Below are 13,116 nucleotides of genomic sequence, written 5' to 3'. Positions count from 1 at the left end.
ATATGAAGCTTATTATTTTTCTGTGAAATAACCATTCATTGTTATATGAGTATCACTTTTCATTACTACACTACTACCTCTTCTGGTGATTTTTCTCTCCTTTTTTGAGTTCAAAAGTGAGTTTTGAAGTTTCTTTATTTTGTTTTGGTAACTGAACATCAACCTCTCTGTTATAGCTTGGACATTTTGTTTTTATCTCTGTTTTTAAATACTTTCTTGCCAAACTTTTTTTTTTACTTATTTGGCTAAATGTTTTTTCTGTTCTTCCTCTTGAGGGTACTAATAAGGTGACTACTCTTTCTGCCACTCTTGTTTTACCTGTTGTTCTCACCTTTTTTTAAGAAGAGTTTCTATTCTCTGATAGTTATAATCCTAATTCTAAATCTTAAGTTGATTATTTTATAGTTTACAAGATTGGTTTAAGATTTTTTTTGTTTGTTTTTCTTCTGTTATTCCTAACAAATAAATGGCTCTTTGAACTCTGTTTTATTGTGGTTTCTTAAAGTTGGTAAAAGCAGTATTTTTTTAAAAGTTACACTCTCTTAAGATGCACCTCTATTTTACAAGTATATTTTGTGGTTAAAACAAACTGTTTCCTAATACACATGTTGAAAAAATATTTTAAAGTGGTTTTGTGGCGTGGGAATGTATGATTCTGTGCATGTAAATAAAATATTGTGATATGATACAGGAATAAAATATGAAATGGTAAATTTATCATAAAGAAACTACATTATATGTGTACTTTATTTCAACTTTATCTTTTTTCAGATCAACTGTATAGTTGTTATATTTTGGTTAAGAGAATTGCCATACAAAATGTAGAACTTGTATTTTTTCGCTACAATGTTTTCTATTGGTATGATAGGCCACAAGTGTAACAACACCATCACTATGGTTTTGTTGTCATCCACTCATTGCAAATAACAGATGAAAGTTTAATATTCCTTTCATCTTTTTTGGAGAATTTGCATTTAGATAATAAGCAAATGTTTCTTAAAAGTAAAGTATATGACATATATCAGGTGTGAACTATACATGCTGAGAAAAGGGTTATTAGATTATGTGACTTTCCTGCATAACTGTCAGTGTACTGTAAGCAATTTTTCATAAGTTTATTCCCACAGACTGTGATAATTTGGCTTCATTTCAATATTTTTATCATTACTAATACTTGTGCTCAACTGCCTTCTTAGACTATAACATAGTCTGCAATTCATAATACAGCTGTATTAGATGCAGGGCAATTTTTTGATAAAATTAACAAAAACCCATATCTTATATGTTGGCAAAATGCAATGTTTCATTGCTATTAGCTATTGTATTATAATCCTGGGAGAAACCCATTAAATACAACACTAATCAAAACTGCAAATAAAAAGAGATTAAGTCCATAATCCAAGCAATACATACTCAGATTATAACTCGTTCCAATGAAAGAAGCATTTACCAATCTTTGTAGAATTATTCTTTTACTGGTTTCAGTCATTGGGCTATAGCCATGCTGGGGCACCATATATTTCAGTCTGAAACTTATTTTGTTGCTCTATATTTGTTGAACTACAAGGTTGTGGGACATCAAGACATAACAAAACCAACTTTTAGATCAGTGTAAAGATAACCACACATGGACACAGGCAGGAATACACTCACATTCATATACATGTGTATGTGTTTATGCATATGTATACATATAAATATGTTTGTGCATATGTATATGTGTTTGTGCATATGTATGCATATGAATACGTATTTGTGCATATGTATGCATATGAATACGTATTTGTGCATATGTATGCATATAAATACATGTTTGTGCATATGTATGCATGTTTGTGCATATGTATACATATAAATACATGTTTGTGCATATGTATACATATAAATGTGTTTGTGCACATGTATACATGTGTTTGTGCACATGTATACATGTGTTTGTGCACATGTATACATGTGTTTGTGCATATGTATACATATAAATACGTTTGTGCATATGTATACATATAAATGCATGTAGGTGTATGTATATGTATACCCCCCATCAAAATGTATATGTATATTGAATGATTATAAAGTCAGTGTATACTGAAATACATTTGATTTTCAAAATTTAATAGAATCTACAGAATGAACTTACTTTATTTTACAAATGTTTCTTTTAATACGGATGTTCATTCTGGTACAGGCACTGAAGATAACAGAAAGCAATAGAATTGCAAGCATCAAGAAACATGTTGCTCAGTATTTTGTATATTCTCATTCAGTGGCTGCCCTCAATTTGTTGACAGCTGCCAGTTTGGTACTGCAGTCTTTATGTGCCCCTATGACAAAAAGTTTAATGGTATGAGGTCTGGTGAACATGGAAGGTATTCTACTGAACCATTTGTTCAATCCACTTTTCATCAAAGTTGCCCCTTATATTCCTATAGCGGCTGTGTGTGGTTGCGGTGAGGGGTATCTTGCTGGAAATAAACTTCATATCTTCTTTAAAGTTCTCTTGAATGCTTGCGAGGACAGACTGTCTCAACAAGTAAATGGGACCAATCAAAGTATCATTGAGACAGAATTGTCCATTTAATCCTTTTGATGATAAGCGACACCATACTATAACTCTTAATAAAATAACATAATATTCCTCCATAACATTTGCATCCTCAGATCCCCAGTAGATGAATCCTCATCACCCCAAATAGTTTTCCAAAAGTGTACATCCTCTATACATCTTGCCATGTACCACTTACACAACTTCACTCTTCGGTCAGGATCATGTTCACCGAGAGCATGGACTATTCCTGGAATGTACCTTTTCCAATGACAGAACTTCAAAATGGGATAGATGCTCAATTTTGAAATTCTTATCTCACAACTTGCTTGCCACACATTTTCTTGAAATCTGGCAAATGTTTCTAGTACCCATTCTTGCTTTGTGGGGCTCATTGATGTATGTAGTCTTCCAGAATGGTTTTTTCTTTTGTGGACATTCTGAACTGTTCCATCAACCTCACTCAAAATTATCTCGAGTTCAAGTGATGGTCATCATGTTGGTGGATCCATTAGAAACTCCTTCTTAAATTGTGTTTGCACTTCAGCTGCATATTCAAACTTATAGCAGCACTTTAGAAAAATTTTCCATTATGATGTCTTTCAGGCTGATCAAAAGAGACTTGACTGCTATTTCTACCTGGTTGAGTAAACACATAAAAGCCCTGACATTTGTGAATATATTAGTATGTTAGTAATACTTGTGGTAGATGCCACACGGAAACATTTTCTTTTTTTTTTTTTATAATTTTGTCCATGATATTAACATGACATTTCAGTCAAATATCTTAACCAAAATTTCCTCATACATAAAATGGTAAATAAGACTAAGTGAATTATATTCACAATGAGGTGTATTTTCCCATTTTTAATTTCTCTATTATATATCAAGAAATATTTTAGTGAAAAATAATATATTTATGTTACAAACAGCAGGTTTACTCTTTTACTGACGGAAAGTTTTTAAATGATTTACTTACTTCAAAAATAAGCAATTTCAAGTATAGAAGAAAAAGCATTCAATAAATTGAAATTGGTTTACAGCAAAATTATGGTTTATTGACTGAAGGTTTAACTAAATTTGTCAACTTTATCACCTTTCTCTCTCTTCTTCTAGGGATTCCCCCATCCCACTGGCTTTATATTTTCTCTTTCATCATGCAATCTATTGTATTTGAAAGTGAAATATTCAGAACCATTTTTTTATGGCGTGTGAAAAAGAATTTTGACCGAAAATATAAACTTTTTTTTTCTTTGTGCATTAATTCAATAAGTATGTAAATTCAATAAATAAATTTGCTTATTTTAATTTTTTTTTTTTTTTTTCGAAGTAAATTACTTGAAAAATCATAATCTGCATATTTATAAAGGAAACTGGCAAATTATAATGTCTTAATAGAAATATATTGAAATCTTTTAACAAAATATAGAGCAAAAATAAATAAATAAATAAAAGAACTATTAAATATATTACCTCCCTTTAATATTCTGTGTTGAAATTTTCTGATTGAAAGGACATCATAACAGAAACTTTTTAAAATTCTTCAAAATGTCTCGTTTCAAAAAATCATTTAAGTAGTCTATGATGGAGGGACTGAGAAACAACCCTTATAGTATTAGATATTCTTCTGCCTCACATTAAAACTATACAACTACTTAAGAAATTTATACTTTATAAATGTAATACCTAGTACTTCTATCCTTTTAAATTATTGGATAATGTTGAAAAGATATTTATGAGGGTCAGTAGAGCCAGTTCTCTGTAAATAGATGCTTCTTTCATATAGACACATAAGACACCCAGTACACTCTGTAAAGTGGTTGGTGTTAGGAAGGGCATCCAGCTGTAGATAACAAGCCAAAACAGATTACTGGAGCCTACTGCAGCCTTCCAGCTTATCAGCTCTGGTCAAACCACCTGATCTATGCCAACATGGAAAACAGACGTTAAATGATAATGACAATGATTAATGAATTTCCAAAACAGCTAATGATTTTAGCTAAAAAAAATGAGTGAATACTTTTTAGCTGTCGGTTTAATGAAAGTTTTCAACATTTATCAAATATATTTTTCAATCATTAAATATAGTGTTATATGTTTATATTAAGTGTTCTTATAATAATAGTTTCTACTTATTAAAGGATACCTTTAGTGTCTAGTTTAAAAAAACAAAAACTCAGTTAGCTAATAATGACAAATGCTTCACTAGAAAGCTGTTCTTTTAATGTAATTAAAAATAAATTTCCTTTTAAAGCTTTTATGTGCTTTAGCCAAAGTTACTTTCCAAATTTTGCAGACAACTTTACAGTTGCATCACTATTTTCATATCATGAGTATTTAATCCTGATTTTCTACTTAACTAGTATTTATTTCTACTAGAGTTTGGTTACTTGCCAACTGTACACCATTTAACATATTCATCCTCCTTAAAGGAATGTCTTTTGAGGTAAACTGTTGGCCTCTGAACACAAACAACAGTGCAGTATGCTGCTGTACATGTAGCAACATCAGCCTTTGATGTTATTGTACCACTATAGACCAAGTTTGTTGATAATTCAGGCTCAAAATTTGGCTGCATTGAAGATCCAGCGGAAAAGGATGCCTCTTAGTCAATCATTGGTGAGTTCTCCACTTTGATTCTTGCCTGCTTCTTTTGATGGGACAATTCTCAGTACACATTAGAGTTTATTTGCCCTGTAGTTGGCATAGTATTTCCCCACTATTAGTTCTCAATGGTCTTGTTTTGTTTCTGTGTGTTTCTGTTTCTTTTCTTCCAAAGTTTGTCTACTATTTTTAGAGTTTGAAGTTTCCTCTTGTCTCTGTTGGTTTAATAAGGAGAAAAAGCACCAATTCTCTATTGTCTACTAAAATCAATCTTGTGTCAACACCATCTGCACTGTTCCATCAATCTCCAGCAATACTGTTCCATCAATCTTCACTCAATATTAATATATTTTGCTTCCATTTTATTTTCATTTTTTTTTTTTATTCACTTTGGTATTTCTTCATTTCTAAAATGTAATCTCCTCAATGATTTTCAAATATTTTGTGATTTTGGATTTAATTAATCCATGCTGAATTAAAAGCAATTATTTCATAATTCAGTTTTAAACTTTGATACTTTGTATTGAAACCACTTTTAATTGTAAAAATCAATATTTAATATGAATATGAAACAGTGATGGAAAATATTTTAAAATATTTTTCTTTTCAATATTGAATATTTTTTAAATGACTTGTAAACATTAAATGTCCCCCCCCTTTTTTTTTTAATTTTTCAATTTTAGAATTATTTATTTTTCATGTTTTCTTGTTTGTTTTGTAATGACAAGTTCAGAGAATTCTAACAGAATGTTTATGGCTCCAGAGTTAAAGTAAAATGAATTTGCTATAGCTCTGGTATCATAAATTATTCTATAACATCCTTGAGTAATTATAATTATCATTTATGCCTGTCTGCTCAACCTTATTAACCTTTTTCATAATATATTCCATTATAATATTAGAAGAGCTCTGGGCAGAGGTTTTGCTTTGTTGTTACATAGCTACCTAATATTGGCTTTTCAACAAGTCCTTTCCCCCAAATTTTTTTCTAAACGCATCTATTTCAAATAATTTTTACATTAATTCTATAGATGACAAATTTTGTCTAAAATATACACAGAAATTTTTTTATTATTAACCAATGTTAAAAATTCAATCATGTTATATACTCTATGAATCTTTGGTCTTGACTTTTTATTCCAGCAGATCCAGCCAATCTAATTACATTTTCATCATTGTCTATGTGTTTCTATTATTTTATTTATTCAGTTTAATACATAGTTTGCTTTTACTTGTTCATTACCTATAGTGTTTTTATTTGAAGATTTAATCCTGAATTATCAGCTTACTGCTTTCATATGATATTGGATCAATCATGTCTTTATTTGTGCCATTTGTTTTATATTTTGTGACATATCCTGTTAAACATGTAACTTTGTGAGAGAAAAAAACTTTAATACCAGAAGCTCCAGTTCTTGTTTGCTACCTTTAAAAATAAAAGGGATGCAAAACAAGCTATGAATTATTTATCACCTTCAATTTATCTTTTGTATTTAATAACATGCAACAAATTATGTTAAACTAATGAATATAAAAAAAAATATGGAACTTCTAGTGTTAATTGCATGTTATTTTAAATAACGCATGATTATATGAACAATATTTCACACATGCTGCAAAAGACAGTGTATACTGATCCTAGATATTATATTTTTTCCATATTTTTCTTAGGAATTGTTCAATTAATAGTTCACTTTTCTTTCTCACAAGTGCAGCTTCAGAAACTGCAAGCTAGATTCTATTGACTAAGAATATTAACAAGACAGTGCCCCAGCATGGCCACAGTCTAATGATTAAAACAAGTCAAGCATAAAACCCCCACCTTTCTTTTTTTAAGATGGTCTCACAGATTTTGGAAATAAAAGGAAATTTAATTGGTAAATAAAAATCAGTAGTAAAATGGAGTTAAAAATGAAATTAAATTGCAATATAAATTTAGTAAATGTATGATGCTAAAATCTAGAGCATTAGCCCTTTAGCATTCAGGATGATGTGACTGTATTTTTAGAATAACATGGGGTAGGTACAAGATGCTGGCTCTGGCAGTGTATTTGAGCCAGATATGGCTAGTTTAAACACTAAAGGGTTAAGTGGGTAGAATGTGAGAAAATATTCAGCTAAAACTTTGGATTTATTTAAATGTTATGGGGGAAAAAAAATGAAATTAGATAATGAAATTCTATACAAAATATGAAATGATTACAGGTGGCAGTGTAGACTTATTACTACAAGTGTTGAATAATGGAATTAATATTGTGTAGATGGGTTAGAAGGATAAAATATTAATATAAAGAGAACATTGTGCATTTTATTTTGAGATATCAAATAGTATTGGAAATGGATCAGATGAACATTGCATCAAAGAAGTCCATTTCTAGTATTCCTTGATAATTTAAAAAATTCTTTTTAAAAAAAAAACATTTCACATAAAAATTCTTATCAGCTTACAGATTGTTTAGATTGATTTTAGCCAAAATAATTCATCATATGTGTATATAAATATCTCTTTTTATAGATACTTTACAATTTTCCTCCACCACTTTTTTTCAGCAACTTATGCTTCAAAAGAATTTAAAGTGTCAAAATAGATTTAGTCTTTTATTTGGTTTGCTATTCCACCACAAAGTCAGCTTTGGCAATGCTTTTCTTCTAAATAACAAAACCAGCTTTACTCAAAGTAAATAGTGCATCAAATAGCCAACCTATTTTGGACCTAATGAGTGTTTACTTTGTTGAATCATTTATTGAAAAAATTAGCAAAAATTGAAAGGGTTAAAATCTCAAAACCTAGAAACAAGAGAAAAAAAATTTGAAGAAACCCTACTAATCATTGTGCATGAGCTGATGGTTTGCACTTTCATGGAAACGGAATAAAACAAATAGCAAATCGTAACTATACTTTCTAAAAGCTGAAAGATTAGTGGGAAGAAAAGATTTTAAAAAACATATGCAAACAAATTGGAAAACATTTATGAAAACTTATTGTTTAAATAAAATTAAATGACTGGGACAATTCACCATCCTGAAGCATTATCTTGAGACCCTGATACTATTGTTTGAAAACTAGCATGAATCCCAGCAAATTGGGATGACTTGACAATCCTATTTTATCAACCTGATTAAGACTACAGACACTTGTAATATTTAACCAATTGTCTTGGTTAACATTGCTTTTAAATCTCAGCTTTGAACCTGATTATAGAGCGTTCAAAGTGCTTGAGGAATAAATATGTTTCACTCTCCAGCATGGGTAGAATATAAAAACAAAAAAAAAACTCTCCTTCAACATCTCAGGTCCACATTTCACTTGTACATTTTATTTTAGTTTGTTACTAGAGCTGTGGGCCCCTCCTAACAACTCGTACTTTACAGAGTTTACAGGATGCATTTATCACAGCAGTAAGACAATTGTGGTTGCTTTGTACCTTTTCAAGAACAAGATTTTTGCCACTGTAGGTTTTTTTCTGCTTGATCAGAGGCAATGTGACCTATATAACATAAGATGAGTAGTGAGATGCAGGTGGTGATAGAGGTGGGATTGAATAGGAACAAATTTAGAGTTCTCTCTTGTGTCGCAGGTGGCATTGTTCAGTTAATACAAGAAAGGAAAATGGAGAGATGAGAGGGTAGTGAATAGGTGGAAAGGGTGGCAGACACAACTTCTCAAGATCAATCTTTACCACTTTGCCCCAAGTCTTTGCAAGCTTTCTGCACTCAAAATTCATATCTCACTAGTATGCAACATAGTATTTTATTCATAAGCATCATACAGTTTGCCCCTTTTCTCAAAGGGAGAAGACATTTGTTGCCAACAAAAGTGATCTCTCTCTCTGCACTTTTTTAAAATCTATTTTTGCACTTCCTGCTACTTCAGATCTTCTCCAAATCAGATCACTTAGCTAAAAGATAGTATCACTTAAACCTAAGATTTCCAAGCATTTGAAGAAGTTTATTCTGCATGAATTCTTACTAATAACTAGTGTGTACATGCCAGATATGAAGTGAACTGTCTCTGATGGTATGATTGTGAACCACTACACCTTTTGTACAATTATAGTCAACATTCAATGCAAAATATGAAATTTCTGTTTATTGAACTTAGTTATTCCACTAATTAATGGTAGCAGGATCCTGTCTTCCCTCATACATATTAAAATAATTCTTTGCTTAGTATACTGTGAAGACACTTGTAGACCATATATGTGTATACAAATGTATATGTTTGTATATGTATGTGTGCCTATATACATGTATATACTAGGGTGGAGCACAAAAGTTACTTTTTACACAGATTTTCAAAATATACTTGCAAGAATATATTTTTTTTATTGCAAAATCCTTCAAAATCAACTGTTAAAATCTGAAGTTCTTAAATTTACACCTTCAAGCTCTGCAGCCCACTTGAAATTTTGAATAATGAGCGGAAAATCAATTTAACACACATTTGCCGTTCCTCATTTTATTTTTTACATTCATTGTTACGAATCGAGTGTCTTTTGCGAAATCCTTCAAAAACAAGAGTGTTAAAATCTCAAGCTCTAAAATTTATATCTTCAGGCCCCGCAGTGCACTTGAAATTTCAAAATTATGTGAAATGAATAGACTTTTTGACTTCGTTTTTTAAAAATTTTTTTATTATTATTGTTAATACTAGATGACCGAATATGTGTATTACATGAGGTCTAGATGACACATGCATTAAAATAAAATTATGTTTAAACCAATTTTTGATTCTTGACACATTTTGGTGATAAAAATAATTAACATTTCCAATTTATTTGAAATAATTCCATGTAACTAAATAATATGAATCCACCTCTGAACGTTCTGTTTAGATATTGCTTGATCTATTCCGCCGATGTTCATTTTCTGATTTGTCCGTTGATCCTGTAAAAATCTTGTTCTCTCTGTGGTACTTTTTTCTCTCTACTACAACTGCAGTTTTCAAAGGAGTTGCATTTGGAACAGGAAATGTCAAATAAATATTTTGTTGCGTTGTTTTTAAACACATTACACTTTGTTTGAAATGATGGTACATTTTTTTCTATTTTTCACAGATTTTTGTAATGCTTGGTACTTTAGATAAAAGTTTAAGATTTTCGGTTTAACTGACTCAATCGTAACACAAGGGATGGATGCCTTTTACCAAATAAGAATTATCTTTTCTGTTACAATCTTGACAATTTATTTAACTGAACATCTTTCTTAACTGCATTCTTTTCTTTTTCTTGTTCAAATAAAACACATTTTAGTATGTCCCTGTAAGTTTTGCAGACTTTAATACTGTGGTCATACTGGGGCACCAGATATGTTTTAGCCATTATTGGCAAAGCCTGAGGTAGTCTTTTAAGTCATTTTTTTTAAAGGCTCACAGCCTACTTAAATAAGCATTTTTTGTTTGTGCCAAGATGTAGCCAGGTGTCAGTAGTTTGTCTGGTATTTCTTTGAGGAATTTGTGCAGGTATTACCTGAATGTTATCAGGTATTTTTCCTTAACTTGTTTAGAAATAATGTTGACTAAAGCATGACCAGTTGAAGTGAAAAAGCTGTGTTGCATTGTTACATGATGTGAACTTGATTGCTGTTGGGTGTGCATGGCTCTGGGTCACTTGTGAACGTAATACTGGCATCATTTAGGCAGTTTTGATGAAACATTTTCCACAGTCTATAAATAATGGAGGGCTGAGAGCAATGTGGAGAGAATAAGTTTTGAGCCTTTTGTGGTAATTCCAGTAGTAAGGCCTGTTATGCTATTTATTTTTCTCTGGAGTACTTCAAATTCTCATGTTTTGGCTTGTGTATGGAGGCCAAAGTGGACATCAATATTTAAGGTAAGCCCTAGCATACTTAGAGAAGAATGATGGTATCAGGGTCTCTCGAATGGGAAAGTCTAATGGTCTATGAGCACATTCTGCAGGTCATATTGACTTCATTGTTGATATGAACACTCCAGTTTAGTTTGTTGTCCACAGTTAAACCTAGGTCACTGACATTGTTCAACAGTCTGAAGGAGTTCGCGTGAGGGAAGACAAGATAGCTGTTTAAGTATATTCACTTTTCCAGAGTAGATGAGCTCAAACTTTTCCTCATTTAGTAGCATGTTATTTTTTCCACCTATTGAATGACAATGTATATGCATCAGGTTGGACTTCAATTTGGTACATAGTCCCTTTAACTTTATCATCTGCAGAGAATTTTTATTTTACTGTTTGATGAACTTTGTTACATGTTACATGAATAATAAACAGAAATGGTCCAAACACAGTACCCTAGAGGACACCACTATCGATTTTTACTGGTCATCAGTAAATTCTAACAGTCATATGTTGGGTTCTGTTTATCAGGAAACATGTTTGTCAAGATACCAATGTTATAATTTTTTTTGCTATAATTCTATGGTCAACTCTGTTCAAAGCTTTTCTGAAGTCAAGATAAATGACGTGTCAGAACACTTCCTCTGAGCATTAAGAATGTCATCAAAGTAGTGTGAAAGTTATGTGAGGCAGTCTCTTCTACCATGAAAACTACTTTGGTTAGGATCAGATTTCTTTTTAGAAAGCCAATTTTGAGATCACCATCCTCTTAAATACTTTAATGATGCAAGAAGTTAGTGAGATGGAATGGTAACTCACTATGATAAATCGAGAATACAGACTGGAGCAAAAAAAAATGTGCTGGAATAAAACCTCAGTCCAGTGAATTCCTCCAGGGATGAGCAAGAGCATGTGCAAGTTGTTTGCATCCCTTTGAGATAATAGCAGAGAATCTGTATCAGCTCCTACTGCTAAATTGGTTTTAATTTATTAAATACTGCAATGATGTCCATAGTACCCAAAGTTATGTGTGGGAGGATTTGCTTCATCAGTTCTGCATAAGTTGGTTGCTTCAGGATCACTGAAGACAGAATGGTGTTATGATAACTGTGTTTGATTTTCTCCAGATTCTTTCCAATTTTTCTACTCTGCTGAACTTCAACTTGATATATTTAAATTTGTTGTTTAAACTTATATACTTTGTCTACACCATTAAACCCAATGCTATATCTAAACACATGTAATAACAGCTCTCTAAACATATAATTACAAGCAACATATTTCTTTACAGTCATGATTACACACTTTAACTGTACTAAATCCTTCTAATTGAATCCAACAGCTCTTTTCAACTTTTTTTCAGTCAGTGATGTTTGCCATATAACCTCTATCTCTTTTACTTTAATTTTGTTATTATCAGGAAAGAAATCATTATTTAAAAATATTTTAGTAAAGAGGGAAGGTACTTTATATAACATCTGGGACTGATAAGAGGAAAGTATCTTCAACTGTGAGACCTGGCCCAGAGAGAGAAACTCTGCTAAAGACAGCCAGGATGCCAGGTTGTGGTGTTAACCAGGCAATAAAGTCTCATTTGAAATCAGAATGCAAAATCAGAGCAAATGCTGCAAGGAATCTACAGTTGCACCAGTTCAACATCTTCGATTGATATTTTTATTATTATTATTATTATTATTAACCCAAACATGAAGGGTAAAGTTTCAGTTCATTACTGTAGATAGAAACTATTTTCTATAGCCCTCTCTTCTCACCATCTCTTTCTTTCTGTCTGTCTCTCTTATATTTTACTGATGTAAGTATACTTTTTATTATTCAGTACAGAGCTACTTGTCATTTGTATTAAGTGAAAATATGCTATAATTCCTCTGCAAAAAATAGGCTTTTGGTGTCAGTGACTAATTGTAATAATCCAACAATAATGATATTTGTATTTCTGCAAATCCATATTATGTGTATGTATTGTAATTTGTGGTTTAAAATAGTGTGTGTGTGTGTATATATATATATGTGTGTGTGTGTGTGTGTGTTGGCACTCCGTTGCTTACGACGTCGAGGGTTCCAGTTGATCCAATCAATGGAACAGCCTGCTCGTGAAATTAACGTGCAAGTGGCTGAGCACTCCACAGACACGTGTAC

General features: G+C 31.5%; 1 protein-coding gene across 1 annotated transcript in view; it reads left to right on the top strand.

Moving 5' to 3' along the window:
- LOC106869890 (echinoderm microtubule-associated protein-like 2) overlaps positions 1 to 13,116 on the top strand; it is a 374,285-nt gene that overhangs the window by 183,036 nt on the left and 178,133 nt on the right. The window contains exon 13 of the mRNA XM_052971985.1: positions 5,102 to 5,161. Within this exon, the coding sequence (XP_052827945.1) occupies positions 5,102 to 5,161 (60 nt within the window). The remainder of the gene's footprint in view (positions 1 to 5,101; positions 5,162 to 13,116) is intronic.

Source organism: Octopus bimaculoides, chromosome 11 (genome assembly GCF_001194135.2).
Source record: "Octopus bimaculoides isolate UCB-OBI-ISO-001 chromosome 11, ASM119413v2, whole genome shotgun sequence".
Lineage (NCBI taxonomy): Eukaryota > Metazoa > Mollusca > Cephalopoda > Octopoda > Octopodidae > Octopus > Octopus bimaculoides.
Note: the sequence above shows the minus strand (reverse complement) of the source record. Positions and strands in the feature narration are given on the sequence as shown.